The sequence below is a fragment of the Adiantum capillus-veneris genome, chromosome 14, assembly GCF_014529385.1.
Source record: "Adiantum capillus-veneris isolate H3 chromosome 14, ASM1452938v2, whole genome shotgun sequence".
Classification (NCBI taxonomy): domain Eukaryota; kingdom Viridiplantae; phylum Streptophyta; class Polypodiopsida; order Polypodiales; family Pteridaceae; genus Adiantum; species Adiantum capillus-veneris.
The window spans coordinates 160698649-160713847 of record NC_140944.1 but is presented as its reverse complement, the minus strand read 5'-3'; the positions used below and the strand labels follow the sequence as shown (position 1 = coordinate 160713847).

The following is a 15199-nucleotide window of genomic DNA, read 5'->3' as shown; positions in this document are numbered from 1 at the left end:
AATATAAAAATGTATTGTCCATATACAAACACAATCACAAAGTAACGGTTCTAGAACGGCAATTACTAGTCGATTTGATCCCACCAGTGTCTTTAACGACGGATTATGCTATAAACGCGCTACCTAATGTCTTGTTATTTAAGGACTTCTTTTTTAATGCCTTTATAAAAAAGGTAGGTTTAATAAACATAAGTACATATATATGTGTGTATGTATATATATGTATGTATATATAGAATTTACTAGAATTATGTAAGGTAAAGCTTCTCTTTACCATTCTAAAATATTAGAATGCAAGAGAAGTCAAGCCATGTGAGAATGCGAAATGAAAGATGAAATAAAAAGATCCATTTAATATTATAAAATTTAAATAACATTTTTGGTAAATCTCAACCATCACTAAAAACATTGAAAGTACGCCTAACTCAACTCTCGACTAAGGCTTATTTTAGAAAGACAAAAATCAATGTGGTAATTTTAGTTAAAAATATGTAAAGTGATTCTATAGATTAAAATCAATCAAATATCAATTCTTTTGAGATTCAATTTTACATAAATTGTACACATTGTTATGCATCTTGAGATTTGGTTGAATGAAACTTATCAAAATATTAATTTAATTGTGATTATCTACGTATGGAAGTGAGAATATAAATGCTTTAGTAAGATTTTTCTTGTGGAATTTGCTATGATTTATCGATCGATGTAACTTTTCGAAGTCATGCTCATCTTAATAGCTTATATTGCGTGTTAAACAAGAATTTTTAGTGTGCAGTTTTGCAATGTAAAAAGTATTTATAGTTTTCATAAATATCACTAATTATTATCCCAAGTAATTCTTAAACAGCGTAAGTGAATTAAAGAGAGATAGTTTAGATATATTCATAAAAGAAGAGACGATTAGAGACACTTAGTTTATTGGAGGTCTTTAAGCTAATAAGTCATGACTCTATAAATAAGAGGCTTACTTAGCTTAGTTTTTCTCTTGAAAAGTTCAAGATTTTGTACGTGGGATTTTTGTTATACCCGTCAAGAACACCAATTAAATACCATAACAAGGCTTATATTTGCTAAGATTTACAAGAAATTATATCTGAATTGTAAGAAACAATATAAAACTTCACATGGACATTCTAAAAGAATCAGGAATGGAAAGTCGAGCCATAGTAATGCTATGAAATGAATGAACATATTTACAAACAAAAAACAAGAGAAATTTATAATTGTTTGTACAAAAAAGAAAGGTAGATCAAATCACTATAAGAAACAATAAACTTGCATAATATCCATGAAAAGGTGATGTAACGTCTCGGTATTGCAACAACCTTGTAAAACGAACCCTATGGCCTTCCACAGGCCAAAAACATTGTCCAGTTAGGTTCATCGATGTACACATATCCAGCTCAATACCTGCATAGCTTGTGTAGATCCACAAGGGACTGGGCGGGTGTAACAACGGCCCTTACTCGTGAGGGACGAGGACTCCGTTGAGAAAGGGGAGCCCTGCATCAACCGTCCTGGCCCGCTTAAGGAGCCGGCGCAGGCACTCCTCTACTGATTTAAGAAGATGTTGGGAGCTCATTCTCTTCCTTTGGGGTTGTGTGAACGCGGCCCCCATTCCTTTCGTCTCCTCCTCTATCTTATTGAGCATCTCGTAAGCCCATCCGTGCGGGCTATCCCACCTTTGATTTTTATACTCATGCCACTGCTCCTCTGGAAGCAAGTAGGCCCAGGTATCCTTAAACCGATCGACCAGTAATGCCCCTATGTGGGCATCCAGCTCGAGGTCCAACTCGGCCATTTTTGCTCTATATTCGCCCGCCTGTTCCTCTAAGAGCCGAGTCCCCCTATGAGCTTAAAAAATTAATGATATTAAGGATATTAGAGAGTGTGGAGTGGTCACAATAACACTAAGAGAAGTAACATTTGAGCATAACTTTTCTATCCTTGGTATGGAAGTAAGAACGTGAGCATCAAGAGAGAAAGTAGGTGATACAATCTTTGGAAAAGAAAAGAAGAGGCGAATCAAGACAGATGCTTTTGAGCAGGCGATTTCAGTCGCACGGAGAGAGAGAGAGAGAGAGAGAGAGAGAGAGAGAGAGAGCATGCACTTCCTGTCTAGGGCGTCATCTCTTGGAGTTCATGGCAGGTTGCAGCACGGAAGGGAGGGGAGGAGAGAGTATTCGGATGCAGCATGCGAAACCGATCATCATATCGAAGCAGGCCCTTTGGAGCACGTAAGCCGGGCGTTGAAGTGGTTACGGGAGTAGCAGTAGGGTATTTGTTGGATTGGTTGAGGTTCTAAACCGAAAAACCCTTTTGTAAGGGTAGGAAAGCATTCACTTGAGAGGAGCGAAGGAATCTGAGACAGCATCGCAGCACTAATGAATAAAATAGGGAGCAAAGATTGAATTTTGATTGGTTAGTACTCTAGTGAGGCTCTTAATACAAGTTGAGTACTAGTAGTGTTTCTATTTTCAGGCAGCCTGTCTGCCAAGTACTACTAAATCAAATGAAAGCATGAGTGACCACAATTTATCAATATTAAATTAATCCCACTAATTCTATTAGTACATAGTGAGACCCTGCTCTTAGGGAAACTGTAGCAGCTTTTTCAGGATGGAGGGCCTCCTTAGCAAGCCATGGTTGGACCATGGCATGCGAAACCTTTCTTATGGAGAACAAGGCAAGTTTCTTGTGACGTTCTGCGCATTTGGTGGATCTGAAAAACATGGAGGTTGGCCTGGGTGTAGCTTCTGCCATCGAATCGCTCCTTCAACTGGCTAGGCATATCGACTACCTTCGCCTCAATCCCTCTCATAGACGTCAACTCAAGCTTCTCACACAGGCTCTCATCGATAGGCTAAGTCTGATCGTATGCAGTACAGTGTCCAGCCCGGCCTCTGTAGTCGCGCTCGAGGAGCAGCTTCAGTCATTGCTGCAAACCGTGCAGTCCATCGGAAAACGGTATGCTTTGTAGTTTTGATAGCTTAATGCCCTGCACGTAGTGGACTTATATAATGTACAAATAATTACGTGTACTAATCTGGGATTTTTTCATCCGCTCATGCCAATTAGGCAATATGGCTTTGGAATCGATTGCATATTGAGTTGCATATGTGCCACGGATGTGCATTCGAAGCTGGAGGATTTAGAAAGAACGCTGCAAGCCCTTACAACACAAGTGGTGGTGGTGGACGGAATTTTTCACATTGCTCCTAGAGTCGCCCATGACAAAGTGAGCCTTCCTCCGTCAAAGATTGGTTTAGATCGCTCTATGCCCATCATGGATTTTCTGAAAAAGAGCGAGGGCCAACTATTTCGAGTGATTGGAATCCATGGACTACCAGGACTAGGAAAAACTACAATTCTCAACCATATTTGGAAGGAAGTTTCATTGACTTTTGGTGCACGAGCTTTTGTGCACATTGGTGATGGTGCAAATGACGACACGATCTGCAAAGCACAAACGAGGATCTTGGGGCAGCTTGAATATCATGTCAACACTGAATTTCCGAGCTTTGAGATGGGGGGAGGACAGCTGAACGACCATCTGCACAAACTGAAAAATGGCGGGAAAACATTGTTTCTGGCTGTAGATGATGTAATTGATGCGCAGGACTTAAACAAGCTCCTGCCATTCAGGGTAGGAAGTGACAACCTGCATGCATCAAGCTGTATAGTTGTCACATGTAGAGACTACGGAGTTGTACAGGCGCTTCTAAATAAATGCCATCTTCAGGGGAATTTGGAGGGTCAGGTTTTCCATTTCGAACCACCCTGTCTTCAAGCTGACGAGAGCAAAAAGCTGTTTGCAGATTCTGCTAATATGCAGTATTCTGACCCTTGTCACCAGGACTTGCTCAATGCGCTGGTGCCCTTGTGTGGGGGACTCCCCCTTGCACTCACTGTTTTAGGAAACATATTTGTGGACGAAGGTAGGCGTGTAAAATCAGAATGGTGGCTTGTAGAGAGAAACATACTCACCGTTCGTCAGGATAATCAAGAAACATCTCCTGTAACAAAGTTTTTGCAGCTCAGCTTTGAAAGGCTAGCACCGTCGCGTCAGGAGGCGTTCCTGGATATAGTGAGCACCTTCTATGGGTGGTCATGGGAAACAGTGGAGAGGATTGTGGACGTGGATGTGATGAAGGAGCTGAAGAATCGCTCCCTCGTTTCAGCAGTGGACAGCATTCACATGTGCAACCATGGCGCTCTCAGATTCGGATATAATTTTGATTATTGCTATGGGGGTGCCTTTGACGACAAATGTGTGGCAATGCATGACCTGGCATTCCGCTTAGGGGAGCGTATTCTTCGTAATGTAAGTCTGTCTTTCATTTAACCTCTTAAATAATCAGTTGTCAGCTTATCAAAATGACATGCAGTTGCCCTTAATTCTGCAGGAGGATGGCATATGTGCTTTGACCAAAGATTCCACTCGTGACGACTACTTTGAGAGACTGGGCAATGTGAGAAACTTTCTTGTTTGCTCGAAGAACTTTACTCTCAATGATATCAAATATTTCATAGCGACGGCACAGAACATGCAGATACTAATAATTTGCGACCATGATAAATATAAGCTTTGGGCTACTTTCTACAGGACTTCGATATCTAATAATAGCAGACCTTATGGTCTTCGGTATCTAATGATAGCAGACTGCAACTCAAGCGAGGACATTTTATCTCAGGTCAGTACCATCCATTGGTTGCAAAACCACGATTTATTCTCAAAAGTCTACCAAACACGTCTTCTGATAGCACGATTATATTTCATACCGAAGTCAGTTTGCTTTTATTACATGAATGTGCTTTCCAAGCTAAGCGCTATTGTCACTAGTGCAGCCGGCGGCATCTTCTCTCTCTCTCTCTCTCTCTCTCTCTCTCTCTTTCCGCGCAGGGCCCAGACGCTTTCTCTCTCACTGAGCGCACTCAGGTGCAGGCGACACTGCTGCAGCTATGGCCGGATGAACCTCCTTTCGCCACGTGGGGGGGGGGGGGGGGGGGGGGATTCCCTCCCCCATTATCTATTAGTATAGATGATAATTCCATCTCACAATGTGTTCCCTTCAATCAACACAAGTGTGCTTGAGAGACTACCTGTGCTGTATTCTAATTGCGGCCACTTTGTTCACAATGGTAAGGGGCAAGGATCAACAGAAACAAGATTTGGCAGAGAAAATATAATAGATGAACACCTACAGTACCTCCTAGTACCGTAGGGTCCCCAGTCTATTTATATTGGGGAAAAACATAGAATCTACAAGAGATGCTTCTTGTTAATTCATAAAAACGGCTCTCTTCTTGTTAATTCATATTCTCGAATGGGAGATATCTTGCTTGCTGGGGATTTAATTTTAATGCAAGGACAGAATCGTTGCAAGCTTCCTTAAAACCTCCGCAGCTGAGATGCGAGAATATGATAATGTGGATCTTGGGATTGAGAGAGTCTCGCAAGATAAAGGAAAATGCACAACCTATGGCAAATATCTTTTAGAGATGGGGGCTACGCACGGACTAGCCATCCTTAATGGCACAGCCAGATGGCCACAATCTCATGCTTCACACACAGCAATGGCTTCAGTACAGTGGACTATGTACTTGCACCACTTGACCTCATCCCCGCATTCGAGAGCTCTCAATGTCACCAAGCTAGGCCGCCATTGATCATGCTCATTTGTCTTTTGCGCTAGATTGTCGTTACTCTACGCAATCCATGGCAACCCAGCAAGGCCCGTCATAACCCATATATAAATTTACAAAGCAAACTGAAGAGATATACACAGCTGAAATTTTCAGATTGTTATCAACAGTAGATCCAAATGTCTCTTTGACAAAGTTGATGCAAGATTTACAGATTCTCTCCATGCAACTGCAAACACAGCCTTTCCCCACTCTCGGGGTGTGGAAGGAGAAAGGAAGGTCACTAGACCCCGAAATAGCTGGTACGACAATGAATGTCGAGAGATGACGACCAAACTTTGCAAAGAAGTAGCAGCAGGGATCATTACACATAGACAGTCACAGATAACTTTTCTGTGCATTGTAAGGTGAAAGAAACGCAACTTTCTAGCCTGCCTTGAGAGTAGTCGTCCTCAGGTATGAGCATTCTTTACTGAGAGCATGATACATGGAGCCATTGATAGACTTCATACAAGCAGAGCATATGATCATGAGGGGCTGGTTGCTGAGCACCTAAGGCATGCACAAGGTACACTGGCACGCTTGTTGGTCAATATGTTAACAGAGCTGTAGCTGAGGGTTTTCCAGTGAGCTGGAGCTAACATCATTGTGCCAGTATGCAAGACAGGAGACTCTACGTCACTTGGGAACTATCGCACAATCATGATATGCCATACCTTAGCTAAGCTCTATGCTTTTGTGCTTGAACACGAAATCAGTCGATGGACAGAGAAAGAGGATGTAAGAGCAGGTGGGCAGGCTAGATTCAGAAGAGGTTTTGCTACCCTTGATCACATATTTACTCTTCGAGCCATCATCGAAGAGGGTCGAGCCCGTGGATAGCGTATCTATTGTTGCTTTGTCGACTTCCGCAAAGCCTTTGACACAGTGCCTAGAGCAAGGCTGATGCGCAGGCTGTATGATCTTGGTGTACCCAATGATATTTCATGGGGTATACTCACACTATATGAGAGAGTAACAGGTAGAGTGTGCACAATTGAAGGTCTCTTAGAGACTGTTGACTCTAACATTGGAGTGAAACAGGGTTGTCCACTCTCTCCTACTCTTTTTGGAATGTATATTGATGAGGTTTCAGACTACATTGACAGAGATGGAGACATGGTGTTGTATGCAGATGACCTTGTGTTCATTTCTGAATCACCAGAAGGGTTACAGAGCCAGCTGGATACATTGGAGAGATATGCACATGATAGAGACCTGACTGTGAACCTAAGCAAGACCAAAGTGATGATTTTCAATACTACAACAAAATGGGTGAGGGAATCAGCGCCATTGTTTCTATATGATGAGGAAGAGGTGGAGCTGACTAAGAATTACACTTATTTAGGGGTTGTCTTCACAAGACCCTCCTCCATGAGAGAGGCAACAGCCGCTAGACTGACACGAGGACATGCAGCCCTCGCACAATTGGAGCAGATGTGTTCACTAGTTCAGTTTCAAGAGCCCCGAACTAAGCTATGGCTGTTTGATACACTAGTGACATCCACAGTGTTGTATGGAGTTCAGATTTGGGGACCTAGTCTTGACCACGGCATGCGATCTGGAGAAACCTCTGATGGGTGGAGGAAGATGGAGAAACCACTTGTCACTATGATCTCCAAGATGATCCGATACAAGGCAGCAACACCCCATGAAATTGTCAGTGTAAGAGAAAGGGAGAGAAGAGAGAGAGAGAGAGAGAGAGAATGTCATAATAATCAATATCTAATTCTCCTAAATGATTTTCTCATATTAAACTGATCATTTAATGTGGGGAAGTGCCAAGGGAGAAAAAGCTAGAATATTGGTTAAGTTAGCAGACCGGCCTCAGTAGGGATCCAAAGGAGGGAAAATAGGGATCCAAAGGGGGGGCCATCTGCAAAAGAGCCATGTGAAACAATGGGCCAAAAAGACCCTAAGGTTCAGCCCATTAAGACTTCCAAAATGCTAAGGTTCCAAAATTCAAAGGTTGTGTCCAAAGGTCAACCCTAGGGAAAATTGGATGCTTAGTGTGTGCCCAAAAAGTCTTTCTACATCCCTACATGGGAGGGGGCGAGCCCCAAAGCTAGGGGATGAGAGAGAAAGCCACACACACACACACAGGCTCCCTTTACACAAAGGGAATGAGGGACACATGTCAGCTCCCTAGGCCAGATGCCCACAAGGTGTGCCCAATTCCTATTGGAAGACCCTTGAAGTGGACCAATGAGAATTAAGCTAGAGTAAATCTAGTTTAATTAATTTAAAAACATTTAATAAAAGAAACCAATGAGAATTAAGTCTCCTAGAAGACTATTGGGCAGTCTCCCAAGGGGTCCAATGAGCATTCAGGAGGCCCATGGCTTGCCTGATTCCTATTGGCCAGGAGGCAAAGGGGTCCAATGAGAGTTTAGTTTAATTATTTAATTACCTAAAGCTCTCACAAAAGGGGAAAGGGGGACACATGTCTAAAGGCTATCACTTATGCTGCTTAATTCCTATTGGCTTGACCTGGGGAGGTCCAATGAGGCAAAGGCCAGACTTATTTAGCAGCTAGGGCTCGCCCAAGAGAGAGGGGGGGCTGATTTTTGCTTGGCATTGACACACACACTCTCACACTTGACCATGTGTGAAGGGAAAATACTCTATCTCCTCCCAAGCTTTAATGGAGAGCTCATCACCTACTCCAAGCTTGTGAGATAGAAGCCTACATCAACACTCTCTTGGCATGTGGATGCAAATCCAACCAAGAGCCAAGCTTCAATGCATGCTCATCTTCTCTACCAAGCTAATTACTAAGCTAAGCTATGTTAATATGAGTGATTATGTGAGGAGATGTACTTCTTTCTCGTAAGATACTTCTTTTTCCTCTCAATCTACTCTCATACCCTACTAGCTCTCACCATCTTCGAAGGTGTGTGAGGTCTTGGGTCTGAGAACGGGGATAATTCAAGTTGTGTTTGATTAAGTGTTTTGCTTGGTGTATGAAGCTTCCATCTTCATTGCACTAGCTAGTCTTGAAGGAACACAAAGAATTGTATTGTACAATGTCTCTCTTGATGGGAGAAACCATAATACAAAGCCTTTTGGGGGGGGGGACCGGCTCCATGCAAATCCGGTCCTCAACTGTTGTCAATAGCTTAATTGCTCTCTCTCTTTTGAAAGTATTGTCGATGCTATCTAACTAAGTGTTATGCTTTTTGTTGCTCTCTCCACCCAAGCACTCTTGTAATTCTCATTCGGAATCTATTCTAATGAAATGCCCACTATGTTCATGCTAATTTCCGCTACACATAAGATTTTAGGCCAATAAATGTTACATTGGTATCAGAGCTCAAGGTTTCTCTTTTCTTGCTCAAGAAGGGAGGTCCTCAAGCTAGCTAGAAATGGTTGGTATTATTAATTGCCTGTGAGTAAGTAGAATAGGGATTTTTCAGCCTTGCAGTGCGCCTGCCTTTGTGCAGTTAACGGGGCATCACCGTCGAGAGCTATGGTCTTAATAGTGGAGTCCTACGGGGCTTGCCTACGGCTTAACCACTATTGAGCTATTAGAAGCTTGACAGGAGCCGGTGCTGTTTTGGTGTCGAAAGACCCTCTCTTCTATTCCTTGCAATTAATGGTATTCGAGCCGCGGGTACAGTAGCTTGAGTGCTTTTTCTAAAGGGGTAAAGAGGAGTAGCAACTAGGGCTTGAAGTGCCAAAGTACACCTAAAAAGTTTACACCTAAAAGTTGTTAGAATGGCTGACAATAGTAAAGAGAGTGAAATTAATGTTGATAACTTTGATTTTGCTCATGAGCAAGCTACTAATGATGCTTCAATGCTTGTTAACTATTTTGTTTCTAGGCTTCAACAAGCCATGGGCAATCCATCTCTCCAAAGTGAAGTGCAACGGCAGCTCCGTGCTCACGGGATTCTCCAAGCTCATCACCATGACGAGAGAACACCTAGGAAGCCTCCTTGTGAGACTACCAAAAGAGGTCTCTCTCCGATTCGGGAAGAAGAAGAGAATCCATATGAAGGGCTCAAGAACTTACTTCTGGATGATGCATCTCCTTCCCAAAGGAGAATTCAAGAGCCTCCACCGAAGGAACGAGAAAGAAGCGAGTCTCCCGCCACCTCGGCGGAGATGGCTCCACGAAGACGGCGGGCTAAACGCTCTCCATCACCACCAAAGCGGAGAAGACCATCACACTCTTCTCCACGCCATAATTCAAAGAGGGATGATAAAAAGCAAGAGAAGAAAAAGGTGAGAAAGAGGACACCCTCTTCTCCATCTTCTTCATCCTCTTCCTCTTATGAAAGCTATGGTGAAGACGACAAAGATCAAGACAAGAAAAAGGCGAGAAAGAGGTCACCCTCTTCTCCACCTTCTTCAAATTCTTCACCTTCTGAAGAAAGTGATGGTGCAACTTTTGAACCATCAAAAAGAAGAGGCCATAGGAAATCCTATGCCGCATGGAAGAGGTCGTCCAAGCTGAAGAAATTCAAAGAGGGAGGGAAGAGCATCTCTTTCCTTACCTATGATGGCACCTTCGGTGCTACAGACAAAGTTTTGGCCTTTATCCAGCAATTCGATGCGGCGTTTGGAGATGAGGGCTTCACGGAGTCCTCTAAGCTACGCCATGTAGCTATGCACTTTCAAAAGTCCGCCAGACAATGGTGGTCTAGCCTACGAGCCAACGGTGAAGCTCCACGAACATGGAAGGCTTTAAGAGCTTTCATTATGAAGCAGTTTTTGGCCACCGATGCCAAAGACAAAGTACTCACCGAATGGCGAAGCTTAAAGCTCTCTCCCAATGAATCCATCCACAAATATGTAGACAAGTTTTGGGACCTACAACTCAAGGCCACTGTCTTCAAAAAGTTGGATTTTGGAGAGCAAAAGCAACAATTTTGTGCGGACTTAACCGAAGAAATGGCGGAGTATGTCAACTCCCAAAGGCCACGTACCATATCGGCGGTAATACACCATACTATGGTGGCCTCTCGAATCAATTTCCAAACGGGGGGTAAAAGAAATAATAAGCCCCCAGAAAACAAGGGTTCCAATGAGCCTAAGGGGAAGGACAATGTCCAAAAGTCTCCTAAGGGCACTTCCAACAAAGCTAAAGAGAAGGGAGTTTACAAAGGAAAGAATAAACTCTCTCCTGAAGAGCTTGAGCGTTATCGTAAAGATAACCGGTGTTTCAAGTGCGGCGAACAAGGGCATGCGTACCGCGCTTGTCCCCAAAAGAACAACCGCCAAGATCCTCCTAGAGCTTCTTTGGTTGAAATCCAAGAGGAGGAGATTCACCAAACTCACCACAAAGGATCTCCTCTATGCCATGCTTGGGGAAAGGTAAGAGAACATGATGCTTTTATTCTCTTTGACCCTGGTTCTACTCACAATTTCATATCTATGGAGTTAGCCACCAAGCTAGGCATACAATCCTACGAGATGGGAGATATCCTACCCGCAGACAGTGCCTTCAAGGGGCAAGAAGCTTCAGTCACTCCCTTAATCGGGAAATTGAGGCTTCATGTCCAAGGCTATGTGGACAAAGAGGACTTCTTTATCTCTCCTCTCAAGCATGAGGATGTAATCCTAGGGGCACCATGGTTTGACCGCCTGGCTGCCCATGTTAAATTTCCTGAAAGGAGAATCTCCTTTAAGTTCAGGGAAAAGGACATGTATATAGATGCTAAGGAGATGGGTAACACCATCCCCATTGTACATACACCAGCTTTCAACAAGTCAATAAAGAGCTCTATTTCCGTGTACATGATTTTTGTTAAAGATTCTCAAAATGAACCTAATGCTTTAGCAAAAGAAAATAAAAGCAACCAAAAGGAATTAGAGTTATCCAATTTTCTCAAGGGGTTTCAAGATGTCTTTATTGACGACATCCCTTGTGAGCTACCTCCTAAACGAGGTAATGACGACCATGCAATTGAACTTCTTCCAGGAAGTTCACCGCCTAACAAACCTCCTTATAGAGTTTCTCAAGCTCAACAAGAGGAGATTATGCGGCAAGTGCATGAGTTAGTTGAGAAGGGCATGGTTAGGCCTAGCTCATCTCCATTTTGCTCACCTGTGCTATTAGTGCAAAAGAAAGACGGCACATATCGTATGTGTGTCGACTATAGAGCACTAAATAGGATCACTATCAAGAATAGGTTTCCCGTTCCACGGGTAGAAGACCTATTTGATAAGCTACAAGGATCGACCTACTTCAGTAGGATTGACCTAAAAAGTGGCTATCATCAAATAAGGATAGTTGATCAAGACATTGTAAAGACCGCATTTCGTACTACATTTGGTCTTTACGAATACATTGTCATGCCTTTTGGCTTGACTAATGCACCAGCCACATTTAACCGCTTGATGGAGAAGCTGTTCAGGCCTCATCGAACCTTCACTGGAGTGTTCTTTGATGATATTATCATCTACTCTAATTCATTGGAGGAACACAAGCAACACCTCCAGGTAATATTTCAAGTTTTAAGAGAGAATAAACTTTATGTTAATCGAAAGAAAAGTGAATTTTTCTTGCAAGAGATTCAATATTTAGGTCATATTATCTCTCAAGATGGAATCCAAATGGATCCATCCAAGTTAGAGGTAATAAAAGGATGGCCTAAACCAAGGAATCTTCATGAACTAAGAAGCTTTATAGGTATGTGTGCATACTATAGATGCTTCATAGAAAAGTTCTCACAAATTGCGGGACCATTACATGACCTAACAAAGAAAAATGTCAGGTATACGTGGTCTGCTAAGGAGAACAATGCTTTCGAAAAGCTTAAAGAAAAGCTTATCTCTCAACCTGTGCTTACACTACCGGATCTCTCAAAACCATTTGAGGTCCAATGTGATGCTTGTGGTGATTGCCTTGGGGCTGTTTTGCTCCAAGAAGGGCACGCCATAGGCTATGAGAGTCGAAGGCTCGACCCTGTTGAGCAAGCACTAGGCATATACGAAAAAGACTTCCTTGCAGTTCTACATGCCTTAGACTCATGGAAGCACTATTTATTGGGGACTCCTTTCATTCTGCGAACGGATCACCAAAGTCTTAAGTACTTCATGACGCAGACCAAGCTCTCCGACAAACAAATGAGGTGGGCAAATTTCCTTTCACAATTTCATTTTCATATTGCTCACATTGCTGGCAAGCATAATCAAGTAGCCGATACACTCTCAAGACGCCCGAGAGTGAATGCGGTTTCCATAGCAACTCACAATGATCTATCTTCAATGATAGATGAGTATGCTATTGATCCCGATTTTAGAGATGTGATTTCAGCCCTTGCATTAGGGAAGAAAGAAGAACCATTTACTTTACAAGATGGTTATCTTCTCTATGGCAATAGACTATGCGTTACTAACTCACTACGTGAGAAAGTAATGTATGAATCTCATGCTCCCCCATATGCAGGGCATAGAGGGATTCAGTCTACCCTAAAGGGAATTGAAACATATTTCTATTGGCCTACCATGAAAGTGAACATACACGAGTATGTTTCCAAATGTGTGGTATGTCAAAAGACAAAATTTGATAGAGGGAAGCAACTTGGATTGCTTCAACCCTTGCCAATCCCTAATTCACCGTGGGAGAGCATATCCATGGATTTTATCTTTGGATTGCCTAAGTCTATCCATGGGAATACAGGAATATGGACGATAGTAGACAGGTTCAGTAAACAAGCTCATTTTATACCTGTCAAAAAGACTATCAAAGCCCATCAAATGGCAACCCTCTTCATTTCACAAATTTTCAAGTACCATGGCTTGCCAATGTCCATAGTGTCGGATAGAGATCCTAGAATGACCAGTAATTTCTGGAAGGGTCTCTTTGAGAATTTAGGAACAAGGCTAAACTTCTCTTCGGCCTATCATCCACAAACTGATGGCCAAAGTGAAATAGCTAACCTAACCATTCTCGATCTACTAAAAGCCTATGTAACGGAAGTAGATCAAAGATCCCAATGGGAGAAGTACTTACCCTTAGTAGAGTATGCTTACAATAACACTGTACATACTTCTACAGGAAAAGCACCTTTCGAGGTAATTGAGGGAAGATCAAAAAGTCCCTTGCTACTTAAGGTACATGGGAAGATCTTCACTGCAGATGAGTATAGCCGAGACCTACAAGAATCTTTCCAAAAGATTAAGGATGCTATCTCTATCTCACAGCAAAGGCAAAAGGCTGCTGCTGACAAGCACAGAAGAGCCCAAACTTTTAAAGAAAACGATTGGGTCTTGTTAAAGTTTCCCAAGGCTCGATTAAGGCACACGACGGGCAAGAATCCTACGGGCCACCAAAAGTACTATGCTAAACTAGCAAAAAGGTATTATGGTCCCTTCCAGATTCTTAGGCCAATCAATGAGATGGCCTATCAACTTAAGTTGCCCAATCATTGGCTCATACACAATGCTTTTCATGTGAGCCTCTTAAAGCCTTACAAAGGAGAGCCACCTCAAGAACCAACTATTGAAGACCCACCGGAGATCGAGGACCACGAGGAGGTGCTGCAGCCCGAGTCCATTCTCCGACATGAAGACAAGGTATTAAGAGGCGGTAAGACTATCCGACGATATCTTATTAAGTTTAAGAATTATCCTTTTGAAGATACTAGATGGATGCAAGGCATACAATTAAAGGATAACCTAAACCTTGTCAATGCTTACAATGCTTCCTAAGAGTAAGCAAATGTACAAAATGTTAAAAATGAACAAAAATTTTTGTCTTATAAGACTCTCTTTTTCTTTATTTGTGCACAAAAATGAAGTAGTATGCATGCTTAGATCAAGTTTGCGGGGACGACGTCTCCCAAACACCAAAGTAGAGCTTGTCACTCTACTATGGAAGACTGATAGGACTAATGTGCAGACATGCTTGCGGCAGCCTCAGGCTCTCAAGTGCCAAATGGACTAGTCATCCATTATGGAATGATGTCGTAGGGTAACATAGGGATCCTCTACCCGCTAAGAAAAGGACTCATGCATATGCTTTATCTTCTCTACACCATAGTCGAGGACGACTATGATTTCAAGAGAGAGGTAATGTCATAATAATCCATATCTAATTCTCCTAAATGATTTTCTCATATTAAACTGATCATTTAATGTGGGGAAGTGCCAAGGGAGAAAAAGCTAGAATATTGGTTAAGTTAGCAGACCGGCCACAATAGGGATCCAAAGGAGGGAAAATAGGGATCCAAAGGGGGGGCCATCTGCAAAAGATCCATGTGAAACAATGGGCCAAAAAGACCCTAAGGTTCAGCCCATTAAGACTTCCAAAATGCTAAGGTTCCAAAATTCAAAGGTTGTGTCCAAAGGTCAACCCTAGGGAAAATTGGATGCTTAGTGTGTGCCCAAAAAGTCTTTCTACATCCCTACATGGGAGGGGGCGAGCCCCAAAGCTAGGGGATGAGAGAGAAAGCCACACACACACACAGGCTCCCTTTACACAAAGGGAATGAGGGACACATGTCAGCTCCCTAGGCCAGATGCCCACAAGGTGTGCCCAATTCCTATTGGAAGACCCTTGAAG

The 15199-nt window shown here is 42.8% G+C and overlaps 1 protein-coding gene across 1 annotated transcript in view; it reads left to right on the top strand.

The window, feature by feature from the left end:
• Nucleotides 1-2666: 2666 nt before the first annotated feature.
• Nucleotides 2667-15199, top strand: part of LOC147443480 (disease resistance protein RPS4B-like) — a 59933-nt gene continuing 47400 nt past the window's right edge. Inside the window, exons 1-3 of the mRNA XM_086529880.1 lie at nt 2667-2967; nt 3079-4324; nt 4407-4694. Coding sequence (XP_086386006.1) covers nt 2732-2967; nt 3079-4324; nt 4407-4694 — 1770 coding nt within the window. The 5' untranslated portion in view covers nt 2667-2731. The remainder of the gene's footprint in view (nt 2968-3078; nt 4325-4406; nt 4695-15199) is intronic.